General features: G+C 30.8%; 1 protein-coding gene across 2 annotated transcripts in view; it reads left to right on the plus strand.

Moving 5' to 3' along the window:
• Window positions 1–26,095, plus strand: part of LOC136982850 (histone-lysine N-methyltransferase SETDB1-like) — a 99,996-nt gene that overhangs the window by 69,296 nt on the left and 4,605 nt on the right. Inside the window, exons 13-28 of one of the 2 annotated variants that reach the window (XM_067279380.1) lie at window positions 900–973; window positions 1,048–1,106; window positions 2,501–2,618; window positions 5,037–5,169; window positions 5,257–5,460; window positions 10,998–11,178; window positions 11,254–11,437; window positions 11,518–11,703; window positions 11,772–11,890; window positions 12,101–12,299; window positions 14,563–14,717; window positions 24,316–24,411; window positions 24,488–24,735; window positions 25,421–25,525; window positions 25,608–25,691; window positions 25,776–25,969. In XM_067279380.1, the coding sequence (XP_067135481.1) occupies window positions 900–973; window positions 1,048–1,106; window positions 2,501–2,618; window positions 5,037–5,169; window positions 5,257–5,460; window positions 10,998–11,178; window positions 11,254–11,437; window positions 11,518–11,703; window positions 11,772–11,890; window positions 12,101–12,299; window positions 14,563–14,717; window positions 24,316–24,411; window positions 24,488–24,735; window positions 25,421–25,525; window positions 25,608–25,691; window positions 25,776–25,969 (2,339 nt within the window). The remainder of the gene's footprint in view (window positions 1–899; window positions 974–1,047; window positions 1,107–2,500; window positions 2,619–5,036; window positions 5,170–5,256; window positions 5,461–10,997; window positions 11,179–11,253; window positions 11,438–11,517; window positions 11,704–11,771; window positions 11,891–12,100; window positions 12,300–14,562; window positions 14,718–24,315; window positions 24,412–24,487; window positions 24,736–25,420; window positions 25,526–25,607; window positions 25,692–25,775; window positions 25,970–26,095) is intronic. The other variant, XM_067279381.1, reaches the window with a different exon arrangement.

Below are 26,095 nucleotides of genomic sequence, written 5' to 3' on the forward strand. Positions count from 1 at the left end.
TGAGGGAATGAGAAGATAAAAGGAGGTCATGTGTATCTCCAGTAAGGTCAGACTTAATGACAATTTTACTTGTCATTTGCTTTTACAGTTTTTTATAAAACCCATTTATATCCTCAAAATTAAGCTTTTTGCCATTTTATAATAGTTAAAAATATAAAAAGTTTTTAAAATAAAATATAACAGATAGCACCACCACAAATTTTAAATGTTGCCTATTTATTTAATATTGTTTTCAAAATTTTAATCATAACATGATTAAAATTAATGAAATATGCACATAATATATGTCCATATATCATTATGAATAAAATTACCTGTAATGACCAGTTAAATTTTTTAATATATATGAATGTTTTCAGCTTTTAAGTCTAGTAATTTTCAAATTACTTAGTTGTGCGATGAATCCAGGTATGTTTTTTGTTCAGTTTTTGGCTCTCTATCTTGTGAGCAATAAAAATATATCTTGTGGGCATTTTTTCTTGCCAATTGTGGGTTCAGCTAGGCCAACAACACAGGTGACTGGATGGTGAGGAACATGGTTTGACATATCTGGGATAGACCTCCCATGAAAAATCCTTGAGGCGTTTTTCAACTGCTTGATTTTGATCCTGGGTTTTCCAGAGCAATAAGATGCTTTAACTGTCTTGGAATTCAGCTGGTTCAGGTTTAAATATTTGTTAGTCAAATTAGTAAAACATGCAAATATTAAGAAATTTAGCTGATTATTAATGATAACATCATTTAATAGTATAATTTATACTAGTGATTGTGTTGTTCATTGAATTTTAGAAATTTCTTGTGTTAAATGAATATTTTTTCTTTTAAATTTATCAGATAATAATTGGTTTGTTTCTAACAAAAATATTAAGTATAATTTATGAAAATTCTGTCCTTATTAGGTAAAGAAGTTTGGGAAGATATACATCCAGATTCCAAAGATTTTATCAAAGGTTATCTTTTACAATATCCAGAAGTTAGTATATTAACATTAATTCATTGATAGCAAATAAAATTTGTTTTTAAAAAATTGTTTAATATTCTTTCTAGCGACCAATGGTGAAGCTACAGAAAGGCCAAATTGTTAGTACTGAATATAATGGTGCTTGGTAAGTTTTTTGATTATGATGTAACTAACCGTTATCTATAGAAATGTATATCTATAATGACAAAGAACTGTGTTGAAAATTTTGTTTTGAACTATGATAGAAATCAGTTGTGAAACTAGAAAAGTTTTGATATTCTTTTATCATTGGCATTTAAAATTGAAAGTAAAAACTTGAGAAATAAGTTACTATGAACTTTGAACATTTAATGTTAGATTTAATTTTTGTAGAATGTTCTATTCATGATAACAATGAAATTGTAATTTTTGATAAGAGAATTTAAAATTACAGTGAGATCTCAATTTAATGACTAATTCTGGTGAGGAGGTGTCTGTTAAACCTGAAAGTTCTTGATTTAACAAAATAATTTTCCAAATACATATGTTGAAAACTTGACAAATTAGTTAGCTTTTCTGTTTTTAGATATGTTTGAGTAATTAAAATTAAATATGTATGAGAAGTTTAATTTCACAGAAAACTTTTTGTGAAATTAAACTTCTCATTATATGTATTTTTACTTATATAATCACTGTAGTTTTGAGACTGTAATAAACAAATATATGATCTAAATTGAAACAAATGAACAAACTTTTTTTTAAAAATACACATTAATTGTATTTAACTAAATGAATAAATAATCTTAAGAAAGAAGAAAGCAAAATTTAAATTTAACCAAAAACTCAAAAAAATATCCTTGTGTGTTAAGAGATATTACTATTAAATATTTAACTTAATTAAATAAAATGGAATTCATTGAAAATGGATTAAATAGAAATCTATTTAATAACAAACCAAATACATACCTTAAATAAAGCATTATCTTTCTGCTTATAGGAATCATTAAAATATTTTATTTCTGATAATAAACTAAATACTTTTAGATTTTCCATGTTTGTCTTTAGAGTCCAAAAAATCAAATTTAAATTGGAAAATCTGAAAGTACTTAGTTTTTTATAGGAACGAAAATTTATCAGTGACTCTGTCTGCAGAAATGTAACATTATAGGGCTATTTAATCATTAAATCACTCAACAGATGAAAAAAAAATTGTTTTATAAATTGCTATAAAAAATTACAGTAAATATTTATAAATTAAGGTTTAAAAATAATTTTATTGCTAACATTATGTATTATTTGTTTGAAATATAATGCTCATTAAGACTTAAATACATAAAAAAAATACCACATTACATTATTTTATAATTAATATTAAAGATGAAATTATAACAAACTACTAGGATATTATAAAAAAAAATTATTTGTTAATATTGGAAGTAAGTCATGAAACTGTTTTTGCAGATCACATTCTGTATTGAAATTTGATAATAATTAAATTTAATGAAATTTAACATTAATGAGAATCATTTTTCAGAAATTATTTTTAAAAAATTATTTTAGGTTATCTGCCCATGTAAAAGAAGTTGATGCAAGTTTGGTTAAGCTAGAATTTGAAAATAATCATGTGGAATGGATATATAGAGGATCAACAAGATTGGCTCCCCTATACATTGAATTGGTATTAAAAATTAAATTTTTAGATTATATTGTTAGTTATATGTGAAAAATCTGAAATCTGACTATGAAGGATTTAACAATGGATAGTGAAAATATATTGTAGATTCTATGAATATAGTTGATATTAAATGAGTCATGTTTAATATTTACAACAAGTTTTGATTTTAAACAGAACATTTAGTTGCTTAGTTATATCAGTTTAATCAGCTTTCTGATATGTTTTAATCTGTTCTAAGTTACATATTAATCAGATTTTAGGTTATTTATGTTATTTTTTTCCTTGATATTTTATAAATTTTAAAAGTAATTTGTTTGTAAAGTTATGTTTTTAATATAAGTGAAATGTATTGCAATTTTTTTCAAAGAAGTGAATAAATAAATATTTGACTATATTAAAATACAGCTTACTTATATACTGACATTTAGCTGTTTGCTCTGTTATTTTTATTTTTATTTATAGGACTTGTATATTACATTTATTGTTTGTTTTTCTACTCATGTTGATTTATTCAAGTTTAGTATAAGCCTTACAAATTTAAAAATTACAAGGTTATAATTACTAATTTGATGATAAAGATACTAAAATATTACATCAAATATCTAAGATACTAAAATATCTTTTAGTATCTTTATCATCAAATCACTGGATCTTATCATCATCCAGTAATGCTTTTACAAAAATATTTAATAGTACATAAACATTTATGACTATTCATATAACCATATCTTTAGGTTAAAGAATCAGATAAATTTAAAATATGTATATTTCAACTATTTTAAAATTAATTTTTTTAATATATTTTATTTACTTTTGTTTTAAATTTATGCCCACAGGCATGAGATTATCACTCTTAAATTAACATAAAACAAGTTCCTCAATCATAAAATCACTATAAGAATTAACAAACAAGAAATAAAACCACTGTAGATGACCAAAAGAAATTTTTTTTACATTTTAGATTTTTTATATCAATACAAAGTCCTCTACCTTCAACATCAACCAAACAACTCTTTTAGAAAAGTGTCTCCTAGATAACTCCAGACAAAATGAATGATAGGATAGTTTCTAGGATACAAGATGGAGCCATAATAAAAACATTATTGGGGTCAGGAGACCATTAAAATACAAGGGGATTATAATTAAACAGGAGGTGTTTAGAGCTTTGTGAAGAAAGAACCAGTGGACCAGATGCAACCAAATTTGGTGTGCATACTTTTCAAGGGATTTTGATTTTACAAATAAAAAGTTTAGTTCCAAAATTTCCTGATAGAGAAAAATTTTGCACTAATATAGTTACAATTTATATGGTAGGATAGGTTGTTAAAACAATTCTGCCAATACAGAAAAATTGAAACACAAAAGTGCGAGATGTTATTGCAGTTTAGTGTAGCAATTACAGATTGTATGAGTTTTAACTTTCCTTATGTTAAACTATCACATAATTTACAGTAATTTTACATGTTTCAAATTGTACGCATGGGATGTTGAAGTAACTAATAAATCAGACTAATGGTACTACTGTATATGCCCACCATCTCTTCCCTGTTCTAAAGCGTGCATTCAATGAACAGTGCACTTGATGGCAAAGCATATCTGGCTTAGGTACAGTTGTCTCACATGAAGCAAAATTCTCTCTTAAGACAGCTAAGTTAGGAACATCACCCTAATAAACAAGATTCTTAAAGTTTTCTCATAACCAAAAATCACAAGGGATCTTATGATTGTGGTGGCCATGCTATTGGAATAATTGGCTAATCATTCTCTCATTCATGAAGTGCTGACTCAATAATCATTGTATTGGTGCTGATATCATGGATTTCTAAACACCTCCTGTTTAATTATAACCACTCTGTATTTATAAAAATTGATACAGCCATAATATTTTACTTAGAGCTCAAATATTTACATAATTTCTTCATTACCTGAATTATATGATAAATTAGGTAACTTATTCAACAATGCTATATGATTAATCACAATCATTTATTTGTATTAAATATTTTATACTAGAGGAATGATATTCTGCTTTGAGAAAAATTATAAAGCAATATTTTTATATATTATAGTTAAATAGTAGAACAAGAAAGGAATTTTTTAAAATATTGTACAAAATTAATAGGCATAGCTGTATTATTAATGCAAGTATATAGTTTAGCACTGTATTACTTCATAGCATCTGTTGCATGAATATATTATAAGTGATTAGATGTAAATATATTTAAAATCTGTGTTTTTTTAATATTTGACTATATTTTTTGTGAATTATTTAATTAAATAGTGTATAAAACATCATGAAATTTGAAATTTTATTACAAGTGTGTTACTTAATTTGATAAAATATTGTATTTTGATTTATAAATAAAAATTATTTAATGTAAGTATATTATTAACAGATACATAAAATTAAAATAATTGCAGGCTACTGCTCAAGCGAACAGATTGACAGGAAAGTTTCGTCGACATAATCTTGTTGCTAAACGACCTCATCAGCCTTATGTTGAATATACAAGAGGAATTGATGAGCCTATAGCACGTCCTACTGGAAATCTGGGTAAGAAAGTATTGAAAATATTTTTATGATTTTTTTCTGAAATACACAAATATAAAATTTGGTAAATTTTCAAAATCATTTAATCAGTTAACTTCAGAAAACAACAGAAAGAGCAGATTTCAAATTTCCAATTATCTGATATTCCTTCTCGACCTCAAGTTGCTAAAAAACAGACAGGAGGATGTATCCCAAATCAGAATATTGAATCTAGTGCTAGAATAGCAAAGAAATCTACAACCCAAGAACGTCTTCTTTATAATTTAATGAATGAAGAAAATAGAGATGATTATGGTAAGCTTATATGTTACTTAATACTAATTTGTGATATTTGCAGTATTTCAGTAAAAAAAAAAAAAGAAGCTGTAAATTGTGAGTTGGGATGGGAGCTTAGATAGTATAGTATCCGATTGCTATATGGTATGGAGTATGTTTATAACTTGATGCATATTATACTTTATATTTTGTTGCCTGCTCCCATCCTCTTTTCAAATGAATATCTAGGGACCAGATAGATGACTCTTGAAAAGTATTTAACACTTTCACTGGTAACAGGCAGAATCACGGAATTATTCATTTCAGTGAAGAGTTCATTCAATGAGGATCAAAGATGGTAATGTTTGACTATGTATATATATATACAGGTAGGCCTCCTACAACGTGGTAGATACGTTCCTTGAAAATACCGCGTTGTGGGAAATTGCATTATAGGAGACACCAACTTAATACAAAAACTGGGATTTAGTTCTAAAAAGAGAAAAATTGCCTTTTATGGTGTAACATTTTCATCATTTTTTAAACTTATGTACATAAAAAGCTTAAATAAAATTCAACATCATATAAAAACTAAAAAGATTATGATTTCAAGTCACAATCAAAAAGAAGCATAATGTTATGCTCACAAATTTAGTCCTCCTCGTCACTTATTATAGTTGTTCGAGAATGTTTGATTGGACTTTCAAGATCTGAGCTTGTTTCATCAAGTTCCACTGCACTTCTGTGATCCGTTGCAATTTTTCTGTTATATGAAAGATAATCAGTTCGACATTGTACTGATGTCGAACCCTTGTCTTTTCGCAATTTTTCTATATAAAGGTGGTAAGATCGGGTTGTACGAAAGGGGTATGATATTCTTTGCTGCTTTCTCATTATTCCCATTATCCAGTGGATCAGGATTGCTGCCATTTACATAATTCCTTTCTAGTTGCTGTACCAATCTGCTGTACTCGTGCTCTTTTGCCACTTCCTGCAAGTATTCCATTTCATGCCGTAACGCTTCCTGTGTGGTGCTGTGGGTGTGCGCCCTTTTAACCAGGGACCTGAATGCTGCCATCTTATACCCATACGGGTCACAAGAATCCTCTGGTATGTAATTTGAGCTGCCTGCGACCTTCCTGTATACCGCTGTGTGTATCCCGTCTTTTGCTATTTGAATGCCTATGTCCAGAAAGTGCACTGCCTTACTGCTGTGTTGTTCCATCTCTATAGTAAGGCCGTAACTGTTGTCATTGATCTGTTGTAGGAATGAAACAACGTCCGGGTCTTTCTTCCATAGTATTAAGACGTTATCTACATATCTTCTATACATAATGATGTTCTGGCTGAACTTTGGAATTTGCCTCTCTTCTAATTTTCTTATGACCAGTTCACAAATGTCTCCTGATATGGCACTACCCATGAGTACTGCCTTACCTTGTGCATACGTGTTTCCTCCAAATTGAAACAACGATTCATAACAAATTAAATGCGCTAACTTTAGCACTTGATTATGTAATTTACCATCATTAACTTGTTGGAGCAAAAAGTCCCTAATTGCACAAAAACATGGTGGCAATTTGATGGATGGGTAAAACGCACGGAAATCCAATACTGAGATGTGTTCTGGACGGTCTGTATTCCTGATTTCTTCTACTAATTCTGCTGCACTTGTTACTGAATTCTGTTATCCTTGTAAATGGGGTGCAAGAAGGTTATGCATTGCCATCTGTAGCTTACGAGTGGGAGCCGCTGCTTTATCTACCACTGGTCTGAGTTGATGCCCTTGCTTATGTACCTTTGCAAAGGCAAATAGTTTGGGCGTATTCGGGGCATCCACTATAATATCTTTCATACCTAGCCTTACCGCTAGTTTAGACTTAGAGAACCGTTTCACTCTCCTCTGCAGTTTCTCTATCTCCTCGACAAGGGTTCGACATAGCGTACAGGAGATGCCCGTCTATGCTTCAACTACTTCTACGGAATGATAAGGATAGACCAAATAGGGACAAACTTCCTGGGGTATTCGCTATCCCACTAACGGATAACAGATGCAATAGGGAATTGGTGTACATTGGATCCACCAAAAGAGCGGTGGAAGTAAGATGGAAAGAGCACCAGAAGGACATTGTACATGAGAGAGCTACCACCCCATTGACGGTTTATGCATCGGATCCGGAAATCATCCCAGACTTCAAAGGCCGCGAAACCACTGGCTACCACTAAGCATGCTGATCAGCATGCTTAGTGGTAGCAAATTTACAGCTGATCAAATTCGATGGTTAGTGCAAATGGAAATGTATAAGGCCTTCCAATCATCCCAGCCGATAAATGCAAAGGACGAGGTGAAGTTATCGCTAGCATGGCAGGTCCTTTTGCAGAAAGCGTAGACGGAGTAAAGGAAAGGAAAGATGCTGCTGGTCTTTTGAAGGGTTTAAGCTGTTTAAGTTTTTTAAGATTTATAAAGTGAACTTGGGAAGCGTTTTTTCAGGTAAAGGTTCTACAGAAGCTAATGGAACAATTTTGAATTTTCGAATGGCACACAATTGGAGTATTCGATTTGTCGAACATCGATTGGAAGAGAATTTAGGCTTGAGAATGGACCCGGAGTGGAGTTCGAAAACGTTCGCCGTAGAAAATTAATTAGACTGGCACCGGTTATTAGGTTTGTGTTGAAGATTTGTTTACAACCTGGTGTTTTTAGGAGTTTATTAGTTACTTCAATTGCCAAGATGCATAGTTTAAATGAAAAAATTACTGAGGCCTTAGCAAGGAAATGCCTAGCCCAACTTAATGAGACTATCACCAGTAACAAAACATGGATGAAATGGAATAAATGTATGTTGACTGAATAGTGGTTAGGTATGCCCACCTCTTAGATGTGATTTATAGACAAGCTAGCTGTACCCGCAGCTTTGCCCACGTGGATTTTGCAATTTGATAAAAATAACCCTACTTTGGTACTTTGCTAAGATTTTCAATCATTAGTTGTTACTAATTTGATAAAACTACTGATTTTTGTTTGTTTCAAACTATAGCATGCTTTAGAAATACTACGGTGTTATCTATTGATTACTTGATGAAACTGTCTTTACATGTTGCATATAATATAATTTGTATATTTTTTATGTATATAAATATGTATATTTTTTATATTTTAGTATACCTAAGTACTCAAAAAATACAAAACTTATAAAAAAATAAATGAAGACTAAACTGGAAAATTCTGAACTTCAATATAACATCAATTAAGTACTATAATTTTAAACAAATGAAAAAATATTTATTAAGATAATGAAATTATAGTCAAAAACTTTTAAAAGATAACAAATTTATTCCATCTGTGCAACAAAGCAACAAAATTTGACCAAAAATGTTTTCCAGTATATACTTTTGTACCCCCTTTTCACCACCTTAGGGGTGGAATGTTGAAAATTAATTTCTTAATGGCTATCTATGTCATTATAGGAATACACTGTCAAGATTTCAAGAAGGAACACATGTATTGACAAAAGGCGGAAAAAGAAAATTTACATACTGTACTTAAGTACTAATAGTTCATGAAAATTATGCAGGAAAATCTGATAGTACGTATGCACTCGAATGAAAAATGTCAAATGAGGTATCTTTTGCACTTAAAAGCTTTATCATGTTTATTGAACTGTTGTACAGGGATTTCCCTAATTTCAAATTAGATAAAGTTTGCTTTTAATAGTTTTTATTATATTTTATGTTGTACAAGAGTTTTACCCAATTCTTGAACTGTATTAGAGTGAATCCATGCTATAAAAGCACCATGTTATACAGGGGTTACCTGTATATAGATAGTGGTATACAAGGGCATAAGCATTATATACAATGAAATCCGACTGTATACACTTACTTAGAAATAGGAATGACCCTAAACACACAGAGAACCCCAAGGATATACATGATACCTCTAAATGATTACAGGATTGGCAGTGATCTAATATACATCGAATCTACCACTAGATCTTTAAAGTAGAGGTTAAAGGAACATCAATATTGGAAAACTCCTCTCTGCCCTGTCTGCATATGCCTCCAATAAGGACATAGAAGCTTTGTTTCAGCATGTAGTGCTGATAGCATCAGTATCATGTATGCCATGAAGATAAGGCATACATGATACTGATGTCCTTGAAATTTTTAAAACTGAAAGGATGGAAAGAAGAAAAACAAATTTCATATGCTTAGCAAGCAATGTTCGATCCAGCATTATATATAGAAATCCATCCAATAAATGTAGATCATCGAATTATGTCATAATGTGGCTTCATATGTCCATTGAAAAATGTACAGCTTTAAATTTAAATTTGAACAGTAGCTTCATTTCATGTTTCATTTTAAAAGAAGGAAACCTGAAGAAGAGTTCACAAGGAGCCCAAAAACATTTGTTTACATTTAAAGAAATAAAAAACTGGACACCCAGAGGTTTTTTGAGGTTTGTAAACTAAGTTCAGATCAGTTTTGAAATGCACTTCCAATCTAAAAAGAATTAAAAAAACAATTTTATTCAAATTGCATAAAAAACATTCTTTTTTTGAATTGATCAAACATCGTGTTTTTTTTTTGAACATCCCACTGAAAAATATTCCAATTCCTTGATTACATGGTTTACATCACTTGCTTCTTCCTTGGGCTTGGCCATCTTGTTTCCTAGATACACTATAACAGCATTTCTCAACCTGAGGGTCGTGACCTCCAGCACTTACACATCAAGTTGGAACTTGTAAATTGCTCATGTATGTACACGTCATACATGCATGTTCATACCTGTCGCTATAAATAATAGGACGACATAAAATAATAGGAATAGTTGTATTACATTTTTTATACAGTTGGTATTTTCTTAATGTATAAAATTAGTGCAATGTGATTATATATTTTAAAAAATTTACATTTATAATTACAGTCAAAATTCAATTAGTAATAGTAAGGCTTACTGTTAATATTCCTTTGGGTGGGGGTCGCAAAATTTATAATTAGAAATATGTTTTGTTTTGTTTAATTCCAAAACATAAAAAAGAATAAATATAATGCTTAATAACTTTATGATAAATAAAACTGCTTTTGTTTAATAAAAAAAAAATTCAAAGCACATTGAAATGCTTGATTAGAATAACAAGATTTCTTTTTATCTTATATTTTAATACTTTAATTCTATGAATGGAATCATCATCCCATTTAAGTGGGAGATGATGATCACACATCATTATATGAAGTCCTGCAGATAGCACACAAAAGAATAGTATACTGTTATTTTACAGTAACTGATTGATAAATTAGCTCTATCATCATCATTTTTCAAAAATAAATAATAATAATAAAATTACATATTTTTGAAAATTTTCTAATTTTATTTACTCTCCATAAATGTAAAAATTAGGTTAAAAGCAGTGAAGTAAATTTTCATATAAAACAATAACATTTAAAAATATTAATATAAAAATGACGATATAAATAAATTTATATCTTCATTTTTATTAAAAAATAAATCATTTCTATTAAAAGTAAAAACTAATTTTCATTTTAAATTTTTTCTCTTGTATTTTTAGATTCTAACATTCTACAATCCCAACTTGGCCATCGTGAAATACATATGATTAGCATAGGAAAACGTGCCAAATTCCAACCTCATAAATGTAGTGTTGTATGTAATGGTGATAAAGTAAATGAACCCTCAAAGTATAGAGGAAAGAATCCCTTGCAGATACCAATTCTCTGTGGATGGGAAAGGTATTTTAGTTATAAAATTTTTAAAATCCATTAGTTAATAACATTTTTAAATCATTTTCATTATAATTAATTTAGGCAAGTAACAAAGCATCGAGCTGGTTGTAGGAGAGTTGTATTTTATGTAACTCCTTGTCGTAGAAGATTAAGAAGCATTAAAGAAGTTAATCATTACTTATGGAAAACAAAATCAAAGTTAACTATTGATTTGTTTTGTTTTGATAGTTGTGTCCACACTTTTTCTGAATTTAGTCCTTCAAAGGTAAATTCATTTTAAAATGTAATGAAAAATATTAATATTAGAATCTTTTTCAACTATTAAAATGCTGAATTTTTCTACAGATTTTGGCCTACATTCCTGACATTACATATGGAAAAGAAGATGTTTCAGTTAGTTGTGTTAACAGTTTATATAAAGAATTCCCTCCTTATGTTTTATATTCAAATGTAAGATTTCCTGCTAAGGGAGTTCAGCTTAATCTTGATCAGGAATTTTTGTGTGGTTGTGATTGTGAAGATAATTGTCAGGTAAGTAGATTTATTCTTTATATTTTTTAATAACAAAATATATTAATTTAAGTTATCATTTGAATTAGGATCGTGATAGATGTCAATGTCAGCAACTTACCATAAATGCTACTGAAGCTCTTCCATCTGGGAGAATACCTGATGCTGGATATAAATTTAGAAGATTAAAAGAACCACTGATAACAGGGTTAGAATTTATTTTGTAACAAGTCTAAGGAAGATGATAACCTGAAAAGTGTATAAAACATCTTTATTGAAGCAATTGCTTCAATAGAGATAGTTTATACATTTTTCAGCTATAACTTTATCATATTCTTTATAATGTGTATTATTTTTCAATGTTTGCATTATTGTTCATATATAAAAATAATTTAAATTTATTTTATAATTTCTCTAGAATATATGAATGTAATTCAAAATGTAAATGTGGTCCATCATGTATGAATCGAGTAGCACAAAATGGTCTTCAAGTTCGTCTCCAGTTGTTTAGAACAGAAAGAAAAGGTTGGGGAATTAGATGTCTAGATGATATTCCTCAAGGCATGTTTATTTGCATCTATGCAGGGCAGTTACTTACTGAACAAGGAGCAAATGAGGTATAAAATTATTGTAATTCCATTAAAATAATTATAATCTCTCTACACACTGGGATTTGAAATAATTAAATAAATTCTTCTAACCTTTTAACGGTGTTGATCTATTTTTAGAATTGCAAACGTTTTCACAGCCCCTCTTGAGCTCTTCTTCAGGCTTAACGTACCTGGGGCTCTTCTTCAGGCTTAATGGCCTATACGATGAAGCCTGAAGAAGAGCCCCAGGTACGTTAAGCCTGAAGAAGAGCCCAGGAGGGGCTGTGAAAACGTTTGCGATTCTAAAAATAGATTGACACCAGTTAAAAGGTTAGAAGAATTTATTTAATTAAAATAATTAGTAATAAAGGTTATGAAACATTGCTAAAGTTTTTCATTAAAATATAACAGGATGAGTGGTAATAAAAAGTACTCTTTAAACATGAATTTGACCAGAATTGGCTTAATCCATTCAATACAAAATTGACAGGAAAGTTTTGTTTGACTGGTTCTGCTTTACATGTTCTCCTTGCAGCCTGAGGGGTAAAAACAGTTTCATCTCCAGGTACATAAGAAAAAGAAATTTGAGTTTAAAGACTTAAGTTGGATGAGCCAGTGACTTGGACTCTGAACAGGGCTGTCAAGATGGGATGTGTGCTGTGAATTTTCCCAGGCCCAGAGAAAACTTAACAGCTCATAGTAGTTCCTATACATATAAATCAATTCTGTTTTTATTAACAAAATAAAATCTTAAAAACTACTTTTTATTAATAAAGAAACATTCTACGTATTTTATTTATTTAAAAAATTGGCAAAGAGGCTTGTTACATTCTCAGAGTCCATACAAGCTCTTGAGGGCCCTAAATCTAAACACCCAGGGCTTCTGTATCAGCACTATGTTTTACATCATTACACAGCATCTCAATACTACAGAACACAGCCTGTTCTGTTGGAGATTGATAAATCTTAACATAATGATTTAACCTTAGTTGCAGCACATCTTATGATGGAATTCTCAATGAGTTGGTTGCAATGGGCCTGCTATTAGGTCCTGAAGCAACCAACAATGAGCCAGCAGCATCATACTTGCTACTAAGTCCTAGATTGTCAACCTTGAACTAGCCACAGCAGGCTAGTACTAGGCTCAGAAGCAGCCAGTCAACTGTTCTCCAATAGATACTACCTTATGCACATTTAGGGAAATACATATTCAATATCTGCAGAGGCCCAAATGCAGATACAAGGTTGAATACAATGGAGTGTCATCTGGTGCCCCAAAGGATTATTTGTGGCACCTCTTATACCACTTAGGTACCGAACAGTTCTCAGCATAATATCTCATCTTGGTAGATAGCTCTTACTTGGACCTGACTATGGCACTCAGATGAAAAATCCCCACTAAACCACTGCAGCACAGATCATCAAGCCCCCACCACAAGGTGGAGATTTGATGGAGAAAATATATATACAGTCGACTCTGCATAAGTCGACACCCCAAGGGGAAGTGGAAATGTGTCAAGTTATCTAATGTGACGATTAAAGCGAAGTTGGAAAAAAAAACCACAAAACTGCAATTAATAAAATACAGTAGTATAGGCTTACAATACATTGTGTCCTCCATTTACAATTACTTTGTAGATGAAAAACTGAAAAATTCGTTTAGTGTTGTTTGTTTTGAACACTTAACTGTCTTGACTTTCTTTTTCAATGATCACGAACGCCTTTAAAATGTCATCTTCGCAATTGTCAATTGTTGGCAAGTGACGTCTAAGGATTGTTAATGCCTCTGGCATGAGAAAATGTAAAATTGGATTCTGGTGTGACGTTGATGTAGATTGTATATTTTCCTTTTGTTTATCTGTTATTATTTTATACATAAAAATGTATTTTTATTAATATGTATATATATTAATAAATAAATCGACTCCCCCTCCTGAAAAAAATGAGTTTGCACCACACATGTGGAGTGAATTCATTTTTTCAGGAGGGGATGACAACTTATCAGAGTGTGAGACAGCAAAAGTATGTCGACTTACCCAGCAGTGACAAGTTAAACGGTGTCAAGTAAACCAGAATTTTTTAACATTAATGCCTATGTAAGTCGGCCAGGACTACAGAAAGCTGACTACTTAACCGATGGTGTCGAGTTATCCGAGTGTCGACTTATGCAGACTCGACTGTATTTGCTAAGATTGATTGATTATTTTCATAAATATCTTTTTTATAATAACAATTTTAATTAAATGAATATTTTAAGTGAAATACTGTTTTAATTATATTTGAAATAAAGGATGGACATCAATATGGAGATGAATACTTAGCAGAGCTAGATCATATAGAAGTTGTAGAAAGGTTAAAAGAAGGTTATGAAAGTGATGTTGTTGATCCTGAAGAAAATGACAAGGAAGACTCTGATGATTCTACAGAGGATTCTGATGAAAGCAGGTTTGCTTGTTTTATATTCAAATTTTTAATATTTTAGCTTTATTTTCAAAAGTTAAATGAAAATTATACTTTTTTTTTTTTTTATTGAGTGAAATTATTCACATAAATCGGTCTTCATGTCTGGAAAAATTGATTGGGGGGGAGTTGTTGGTTTTACTATTTTTAAGCTTGTGCTGATGATGAAAAGTTTGTTAGATCCATATTCCAAGAGTTACAAACATAAACTTTACTTTTACTTTTTTTGTATTAGTCTACGGATTTTAGTTTTTACAGTGATTTATTTGAATTTGTTTTAATACCAATGATTTTAATGTTTTATTTTTTTTTACATTATTAAAAATATCATGTTGTCACTTACATTGCTTACTCATTTAAATACCATAAATGTTGAAACTAAATTTTCAAAATTTTCAATTACAGTGAGTTCTCTTTTTATATAGTTTTGAAGTTGCTATTTGTTTGATATTTGAAACAGTTATTGAAGTTTCATAATCTTATATTTTGACCATTATACAAAAAACTTGATAGTTATGCAGTTTCATGACTTAAGAGCATCAAGACTACATAGAATGAAATACATGTGCAGAATGTGGAAGAAATTTAGCCCTCAGTTTTGCATTAAATATGGAGACTCTATAATTGATAACACAATTACTACAGCTATTAAGCATAATAGTTGGTTCCACACATGGTCTTGATGAAGTTGATTAAAAGGAGAGTTTTTGAACCTTGAGTTGATATGTATAATAAAATATTATTACAGTAGGAAGCTGAAGAAGCAGCCATCACCTTCCAACAGTAATCAATTTCTGCCAAGATTCAATTGATGAATAAATAAGAACTTTCAAATAAGAATAAATAAGAATACCCAATTTTCCATCATTAGGATAAGATGACTTAATAATAGAATAAATAAATAAAAATATGTTCTCCTACCTCTGAACATATCTATAATTTACGTGCGCTTGAATTGGAAAATCCAGTTTTTTACATGAAAGTTTTTACTTGAGGTACTCTGCAATGAACAAACACACATACATGTACCATACATATGTATGTATTTTCTTCAAAATGAACAAAACTTGGTACCAGTTTTAAACTCTTAATTTACTTGAAACTTTCATAGCAACTCACTTGGAACAATTTGTAGTGAGTATGGTACCGGTAAAGATTGGTCTCACAATTGGTGAGGGAATACAAGGGTCGTACAAAGAAATAACACACGAATACTAAGAAGGAAATATTAAACTTTGTTATACGATATTTTTTTATATATATAATCAAATCACTAGTATACTAATTACAAAAATAAAAACCCGCTTATCCTAATAGTATATATGTAACAATGATGCGTACATGTTGGACGGACCAAATTTCGTTGAATATTGTTCGATCAGAACAAGAACCTCACAACAGGCACGGCGTACTACACACTCTTATGGGTTATCCCCCTTATCTTAATTTACTCAGCAACCGTTATTACGCTATGGGTAGACTCTTGTTGTGGATGCACACGAATTTTCCCAAGATTCGAGTCCAGCTACTCTCGGTCCTTCCTTGCTTACATCCCTTGTCCAAGCTTACTCACTCCTGTATCAGTCTGCTAGCATGCTTCCACTCTGACCCTGGTGAAGTCCCCAGAAACAAAAAAGGTGTTCCTGCATGTTCGACACTCCTTTTTATATCCTCCTGCCATCCGGGGCTTTTGGCCAGTCACGTGAGGTCGCCGCAACCAACCCCAGACCAACGAGTGGTTGCCGAATATGGAGGTACGCGGCAACGGAAAGTTTTACACAAAAATAACGCGACAAATGTAGGGATCCAGCGCAAAGCTGATCGCGATACATGCAAGAAAAATGAAAAAAAAAATATACATATACAAATTAGTGACAGAGCACTACAAATTTTTATAGCCAGGTGATACATGTGCTTATGGGTTTACTGGTTTCTGGGGATTTACTAGAAATAATAGTAAAATTAGTTGAGGAATCAGTGGTGGATAAATATAATATTAAGTTACTTTGTTAATATGTAGATGACCTACTTATAATATGGTCTAATCATGACTGTATGAATGACTTTATAGTGGAAATCATTTCAAATAATACAGGCATCCAAATAAAGCTAAAGCAAATTAGCTCAACAATAAATTATTTAGATATAATTTTGAAATCTGAAAATAAATATGATGGTTTAGCATTTTGTAAGCCAACATCTGTTTATTCATACATATAATATATTGGAGATGTTATGACATCATGCCATATAAGCTGGAACCTTTTCATACATTAATTAAAAGAGTTATTTGCCACTCATTATCTATAAAGCTTAGGCAGGAAGAGTTAAATAACTAGAGTTTGAAACATTACTAACTTGTAAGTGCCATTGTTTTCCAAGCAAAGTTATGGATCCTTTAATGAATTCTCATTTGTTTAAGAAGATTCAACATATAGAACATATAGATAATAAATAGCAATATTTTTTTTTTCAATAATAGGAAAACATACAGCATTGATAGTTAAGATTTATGACATATTCTAACTTAAGAATATACTTTAAATGTTTTTCTATTATGATGCAGTTACTTAGGTTAGAGAACAGTACAACATGTAAAGCTAGGTTTATATCATAAAGTTAGACAGAAATAAAGAAATTTTCTATATAGAATTTATTATTAGTTCATTAAACATTTGCCTTAAAGAACTTTATGCTTTAATTAAATAATAATTTAACTGCACCACTATGACACAGTGGGTATATGACATTAAAGTTAATGTTTTCTGTTTTAATATACAACTAAAAGAACAATGTTCAATCCATCTGCTAGAACAGATGTATGTATATTTGTATTGTATCTAATACATTTAGACATAATGCCCAAGATGCCATTCAGAGAATGTAAGGAAAAGAATAATTGATTTATGCAGTGGCGTGCCGTGACATTTGATGATAGGGAAGCTGTGTTTCTGTAAGAAGCCGACTTTCAGGGGCAATCAGTTAATTGCGCGTCAGTGATGGTCTAGGGTCCATTCGTACGTGCGAATGACAAAAATAAACAATTTATGTACTTTAATTCTAAAATACAAATAATACATACATAATACAATTATAGAAAAACTTGTTTCTTTTTTTTATTTTCTATAAATTAACTCTATTCGGCGATGTTTTCCCGCAAAGTCGTTAATTACTTTATCATAAAAGTCACTCGTCGTTGATTCCATCAACGTATTTAAAAGTTCTTTTTCTATAGAAAGCAACGCTAGTGACGACAATCTTTCCTCCGACTGAGTGTTCCTGGCGAATGTATGAATTCGCTTCATTGTTGAAAAACTACGCTCAACAGACGCACTGGTAGATGGTATTGTAAAAATTAATGATATTAAACCATATAATTCTATTAGTACGTCTTTGTTTAGGTCATCATTAATTATAATATTTTTTATGTCTAAGAGTGACTTGCCAATATAGTCCGGACACGAATATAAATATTGCAATTCACTACGTAATTTACATAAATTAAAAAATTCTCCATAAAATTTACGTAAAGCATTAAAACTCTCTTCGGGAAATTGTTTTTCATAATATTTAAAATTATTAAAATCTAAAAGTGATAAAAATTCTAGAGATTTTATGTCGGCAAATCTGTCAATACAATTTTGTATCAATGTATCCATTATTTCATAAAACAGACGTCTATATAAATCCTTTTTAGACTCAATATCAGTATGTCTCATTCCTCTTTTTGGTTGAATTTCTAAAAAAGTTTCATCTTTTTTCAAAGCGTCCCAAATCAAATCAAAATCATTTCTTTTCTGTCGTAAAAAATCAATAAAGTGATTTATTCTAGTAATACAATATGCTATATTAAAATTTTTTTTTTGTAATATATCAAAAAGGATATCTGAATGTGCAAATATTTGATGAAAAACTAGTAATAAAAAGTGAAAATCAAAATCTATTAAATAATGGTATAATCCTCTTGCGGCAATTGTAGTATCAGAATCCCATTGTTCTGGACTTTCAACCATATTCAACAACAAAAGTTTTAATTCTTCTTTATACTCCATAACGCAGTTTACAATCCTGCTATTGTAATTCCATCTAATAGGTGTGGCTGAAGGAAAACGCTTATTGACTTCTAGGTCTAAGGCGTGAGATCTTTTAGAAGATTTAGAAAAAAATGAAGAAAATCCTGTCATAGTTTGAAAAAATATTTTACATTCTTTTATATATCCAACAGATTGAGAGAAAACTAGGTTCAATCTGTGAGCATAACAGTGTATGAAAATAGCATGTTTGGATATTTCTTTAATTTTAGCTCGGACACCATTATGTTGTCCGGTCATTACGGCAGCACCGTCGTATGTTTGTGCCACTAATTTTTTAGTGCATTGAAATTCGTCTAAGTAACTCTTAATGTGAGTGAATAACGAATTTGCGTCTCTGTTCTCACTCACATTTTACTGATGTGAGTGAGAACAGAGACGCAAATTCGTTATTCACTCACATTCGTTATTCAAAATTTGTGGGCTTTACTGGCCCACAAATCTTTCTTCGACGTTACCGTTTTCTTTCACGTAACGAAATACAGTCGACATCTGGGCTCTGTGGCTAATGTCCGTTGTTTCATCTACAATTATAGCAACAAATTTTCGCGTTTTCAATTTCTTTTTTAATTTCTTGCAATAAAACGTTTCCTAACGAATTAACGAGCTCATTTTGAATTTTGTTCGATAAGCCAGTAAAAACTGTAGACTTCTCTAAATGCATTTTTAATTGATTATCTGACGTACTTAATAAAGAAACGAGTTCAATATAATTACCTCTGTTATTAGATTCAATACATTCCCTATGCCCTCTAAATGCCAATTCTTGCTTTGCTAAAAAGCATGTAATATCTATTAATTTAGATACAATATATCTATTAGCCGTAACTATCTTGTTATAATTTTCAATATTAATTTTATATTGTTTACTAATGTTAAATTCTATTCTATTTTTATTTCCAAATTGCTTCAATTTTACGAAAGAATCGATGTGACATTTACGATTTTCGTGTCTTTTTCTAGCTTTACTCAAATTATTTAAATCGTCAAAGCCATTCTTATTCCACACACTAATTTCATTTGAAAATAATAGGAAAGGCCAACAAAACAATTTTTGCATTTTTATGCATCCACAAAGCCATTTTACGTCTTGATAAATTTTATCGTGAAAATGTCGAACAAATTTTTTTGTCGAAGTACTTATATTTAATTTAGGCGTTGGTCTTTCTCTTTTAATAATGGCTTCTTTTTCATTATATTGTCTTGAGCCAAAACTTTTTTTAAGTAAATTTTCAATATCACAATTACAGTTTAAATCGCTAGCCATGATATAAGGGCTAAAATTAAAAATAAAATTATTAAAACTTACTTAGTAAAATAAAATTTGTGATGGATATACAATTATACATACCTGGTACAAAATATTCAATTGTATGAATATACTTTTGTGAAGAAACGTATATAAAAATAACATAAAATATTGTTTATTTTTAAATATTTAAACAATCCACTGAGTTAAAATTGCTCCCTGCGAGTGGCTCACGAATGGAAACAGAGACGATTTTGGTAGGTGTACAGTGAATGCATGCATGACAAATCCCGAGGGTGCCGATACCGGTCAATGTCAAATGCCTCTTTTGTCGCATCACTAGTATATCTCAAAGGACGCGACAGGGCCGTTGTAAATTTTAAACGTTTCTCACCATAGATGTAAATATATTAAACTTAATAGTCATTTGTTTTCTAACTACTGCAATTTATTTTAGTACCAGGTGTACACGGAAATCAGTTCCCCACTGTACTGAGCTAGTAATTGCTTCGGTTAAGCTTTTCTTTAAGTCAGCTGGGTTTTACTTATGTCACCATTCCCTAATCTCTTAATTATTTAACTACTTCTTAGTAGAAATAACTCTAAACCAGTTACTTTGTACTCGAATATCTGTAGTCTTGGGAAAAAAGTGGAAAGAAATTTTTATGACAACCGATACTTAGATCGTACATTTAAGGAAAATAAATTCTAGAGCTTTTTTTGTACCATTGTACGTCTCATTCATTAAATTTGGTTGTAAATAATGATGCCAAAGTAACAGTTAATTTTTTAACATTATACAAGAATTGTACACGTTTTTTCTGCATTCCCTTACAGATGGGACATACTATAATCGTAATATCACCAGTTTAACATTGAAACCCGTAAGTAATATAAGATGGGAGAGCTGAATAAATATATCAAATATTTTAATGGATTTTTTTAAACTCCCGTCAACTATACAGAACTATCATAAAAACATGCCAGTAAACTCCTATCGGTTGGGTTAAGTTATAAATCTAGTCTAGGGTGGGCAACCTTTTTTATAACACGGGCCAGAATAAATTTTACATTTTTTCCGCGGGCCGTAGTAGTTAATTGACGCCTTTTTGTGACTCGTAATTTTTTTAGTCTGCAAATATGAAATAAATAAATAAAAAGTTTATACTACATTTATTTCTCTTATCGTTTTCGAAAATTACAAAGAATTGGAAAATTAACTATTAATTAGTTATTTTTCCAATTTAATAATCTACTAAAGATCTCGCGGGCTGGATAGAAACTTTTCGCGAGCCGTAGCTGGCCCACGGGCTGGGGTTGCCCGCCGTTGATCTAGTCTACTCGTGATTCACATAATCGGGTGAGAGCGGCCGAATATCTAGCAGGCAGGCGGCTAAACAGCCCACAACCGGTCCGGGATATAAAGTTAGAAGCTTTGTGTGAAGCCTCCACCAGCTAAACCGGGTGACGTTGGTGCTCTGTAAAGCGCATGCGCCAATACCTATAATCTGGCTGCTTGGAAGTTGACAGGCAGGTGGCTAACAGCCCACAACCGCTCCGGGATATAAAGCTGTACTCTTTACGAGTGTGTCGCTTACCGGTTTAGCCGGGTGAGCTAAACCGGGTGAGGTTGGTGCACTGTAAACCGCATGTGCTAATGCCTATATAATCTGGCTGATTGGAGACTGACCCGGTTTCGACATTCCTTCCGCCACCGAATTATTCGAATATACAATAGCAATTTTATCGTTTTTTTTCACATGTAGTATAGAAATTTGTAAAAGATACATAATGCAGTTATAATAAAATATTAATTTTAATTAATTCAAAGTACGTTAAAATATGAAAATTTATATTTTATAAAATTCAAGGGAAAGTCATTGGAAGGTGGAATTGGCGCTTCCATCACTTCCAATGACGGCACGCCACTGGATTTATGGGATTTTTATAATATTACTATTTTTATACTAATTACTATTTTTGTGCCCTATGGACACTAAGAAAGCTCTTTCCTGGATTATTATGGATTTAGCCAGGCCAATTTTACCAGAATTTGATTTTGGATTTCCAGATTGGGCATACTGAAATCTTAACCTATTAACTAAACCAGTACTGGAAAGATAAACTATTAAAAAAAAAAAAAAAAAAAAAACAAAAACCGTAATGTTTCCAGCAATAAAAACTATTTAATAATAACGTTTTCGACTGTTTTAAACAGCCATCATCAGTTACAACGAACTTAAACAAAAGAGAATGCAGAAAAAATAGAACACAAGCAATACAAATATTTAAAATTCAAAAATAATTCCAAAGTAAAAAATGCCGTCGTATATTAGAAACTAACAAAACTGCGCATGCGCTAAATATCGTAGTAAGAATAAAAATAAAAACAAATAACAAAAATACTTCCGCAAAAATATTTCTATTACAAGAAAAGAAACGTTATGCATTTCGGCAAAACGACTTCCATGCCGTGGATAAAGCATCTGCATCCCTATGGTTAATGCAACCCGTGTTAACGTGGGCTTTGTATATTTCCAGCTTTTCTAGATGTTTCAGCATTTGTTTGTTGGTCGTGGCCCTAATAATAGATGCTTTGTCCCAATGAACGTCGACATCTTGATGCTTAGCGAAAGCTGCTAGCACAGTAGAATCTAAGCTCTTATTGATGGAGTATCTATGCTCCTTAAGCCTCTGCTTTAAATGTCTCATAGTTGCACCAACGTATACCAGATCTGTGTTAAATCGGCGATCTTTTAAAGGTATAGAATATACCCCCGTCTTAAAACTCTGGTTTTCTTTCTTCTTGTCGTTTCTTAATAATCGATATATTGTAGGATTACGTCGATACAACACCTTTATGTTGTTATTTCTGGCTACTTTCTTAATCATCGTGTGCAAGAATGGAAAATAATTGAGAATCACTTTTCTTCCTTGATTCATAGGAGGAAGCTGCCGATTTTTTGCCTTCCGAAATTTGTCGATAAGCCCATCAATCTCCTTACCCCGATATCCGTGTTGTAATGCTGTAGTGCGGATGTAACCTAACTCCTTGTAGGTGTCAATAACACTGGTGCAATGTGTGTGAGCACGTTTGATCCAGGCATGAAAAGCTGCATATTTAAAATTCTGATCGAGAATTTTAAATATGCAGCTTTTCATGCCTGGATCAAACGTGCTCACACACATTGCACCAGTGTTATTGACACCTACAAGGAGTTAGGTTACATCCGCACTACAGCATTACAACACGGATATCGGGGTAAGGAGATTGATGGGCTTATCGACAAATTTCGGAAGGCAAAAAATCGGCAGCTTCCTCCTATGAATCAAGGAAGAAAAGTGATTCTCAATTATTTTCCATTCTTGCACACGATGATTAAGAAAGTAGCCAGAAATAACAACATAAAGGTGTTGTATCGACGTAATCCTACAATATATCGATTATTAAGAAACGACAAGAAGAAAGAAAACCAGAGTTTTAAGACGAGGGTATATTCTATACCTTTAAAAGATTGCCGATTTAACACAGATCTGGTATACGTTGGTGCAACTATGAGACATTTAAAGCAGAGGCTTAAGGAGCATAGATACTCCATCAATAAGAGCTTAGATTCTACTGTGCTAGCAGCTTTCGCTAAGCATCAAGATGTCGACGTTCATTGGGACAAAGCATCTATTATTAGGGCCACGACCAACAAACAAATGCTGAAACATCTAGAAAAGCTGGAAATATACAAAGCCCACGTTAACACGGGTTGCATTAACCATAGGGATGCAGATGCTTTATCCACGGCATGGAAGTCGTTTTACCGAAATGCATAACGTTTCTTTTCTTGTAATAGAAATATTTTTGCGGAAGTATTTTTGTTATTTGTTTTTATTTTTATTCTTACTACGATATTTAGCGCATGCGCAGTTTTGTTAGTTTCTAATATACGACGGCATTTTTACTTTGGAATTATTTTTGAATTTTAAATATTTGTATTGCTTGTGTTCTATTTTTTTCTGCATTCTTTTTTGTTTAAGTTCGTTGTAACTGATGATGGCTGTTTAAAACAGTCGAAAACGTTATTATTAAATAGTTTTTATTGCTGGAAACATTACGGTTTTTTTTTTTTTTTTTTTTTTTTTTTTTTAATAGTCTTAACCTATTATTTAGAAATTAATTTCTAGTACTACTTTGCTTCATTTAATCACTGTCTTCATATTCTATATTTTAATTTAATTTTTTAAATTTTAGTTATTTTGATCCCAGCCAAAAAGACAAGGCTGACTCAGATTCTGACTTTGATGTAGATTTCAAAGAAGTTGTTGAATATGGCTGTCATTCTACTAGGTATTAGCTCTTAAATTCAAATTTTTGTCATGATAAATGTGTATAAAATTTCTGATTTTAGTAATTTTAATTTTAGAAGTAGGAAGAAACTCCTTGATGAAAACAATTTATCTGAAGAATCTTCAATAAATGGATCAAAAGCAAACTCTTTAGAGAAGATTGCAGAATCATGTACTGAATCACAGATATCAACTTCAGAAAAATTTTCCAATACATTTTCAATAAATGATGAAAATGCTAGTCTTTTAACATCTGATGAAATTAAGGTGGAAGTTGAAACAGATACAAATAATGCTGATCTTAAAATTGTGGAAAGCTGTTCAGGTTTGTCTTGAATTAAATATGAAACTTATTTATATTTATCAGATGAAATTATTCAAGATTTGTCATGCAAATTTGAAACAAATAATTGTTTCATATTTCTATGGATATTGAATAATTTTAAACTGAAGGGATTTTATAAATCATTTTAGTGAAATAGAAAAACTAGTTTTGTTTTTTAATTAAATATTTATAATTAATGTAATAAAATTGGAATATTTGTATTTTTAATCTTCCAGCAGTTGTTCTATATTTCAAAATAGTATTTTCAATTCCATTAAAGGATTGAAAGCATTATTTTGTTTTTTTTTTATCTGGTGAGCAACTAAGAGGGTCTTTTTAATCATAACCATCATGAGTTTGACCTGGCTTACAGTGGGAATGGTGGGTGATGAGGGAAGGAGTCAGACAATCCAGGACAGACTATTTCTTAAAAAATTCCTGAGTTTTTTTTCAATCACCTGGATTCTATTCCAGGCTTCTCAGAGCAGAAAACTGACACCTTAACTGCTTCAGCTATTCACTGTTAATTGAAAATAATAGTTTGAAATTTAGAATGATTTCTGGAAGATTAAAGATGTACTTATTGTTTTTTTTTTTTTTTTTGAATATTTACATTATGTTATTTTAGATATATCTAATTTATATTATTTACATACATTTAATTATTTTATTTATTTATATTTAGATTTGTCGAAAACAGAAATTTCACCAATTCTTGGTTCCAATTTACCTGAAGTGAAAAAGGTCACAGTTCCTTGGGTTCCACAGCTTGCTGAAGAACATGACAAAGGTTTGTTTTCATATTTGAGCCAAAAATGTGTTTAGATTTTTATTATATTCTGTAAAATTATTAATTATTTCATTTATTTCAGTTTCAGATATTGTTAATAATAATAATAATAATAACAACAACAACAATAATAATAATAATACTTCTTCTGAAGGCAAAATTGAAGGTAAGTCTATTTTTTATTATTACTCATTACATAACTTCTGAAACAATACATAACAATAATAACAAACTGTTGAATTTTTATAAGGTACAGATGAAAACATGGCCAGTACTTCACTATTTAGTAATCTTCCTGATCCAAAGAAAGGTCCACTTCTAAACACAAAAACTGAGCTTAGAAATGAAAACTCTCAATTTGTCTCAGTTCGAAAGTTCTTCAATGAAGAATATTGTTATATTATGGATGCCAAAAATTGTGGAAATATTGGAAGATATTTAAATGTATGTAAATAATATAAATTGGATAGATTTAAAATAATTTTTTAATCTGTTTTTATTTTAAGTGAAAAATAAGCTTTAGATTAAAAACTTTTTTTTATAAAGAAACCTTTTAAACCCTAAATAACT

The sequence above is a fragment of the Centruroides vittatus genome, unplaced genomic scaffold (assembly GCF_030686945.1).
Source record: "Centruroides vittatus isolate TY-2023 unplaced genomic scaffold, ASM3068694v2 contig_866, whole genome shotgun sequence".
Taxonomy (NCBI): domain Eukaryota; kingdom Metazoa; phylum Arthropoda; class Arachnida; order Scorpiones; family Buthidae; genus Centruroides; species Centruroides vittatus.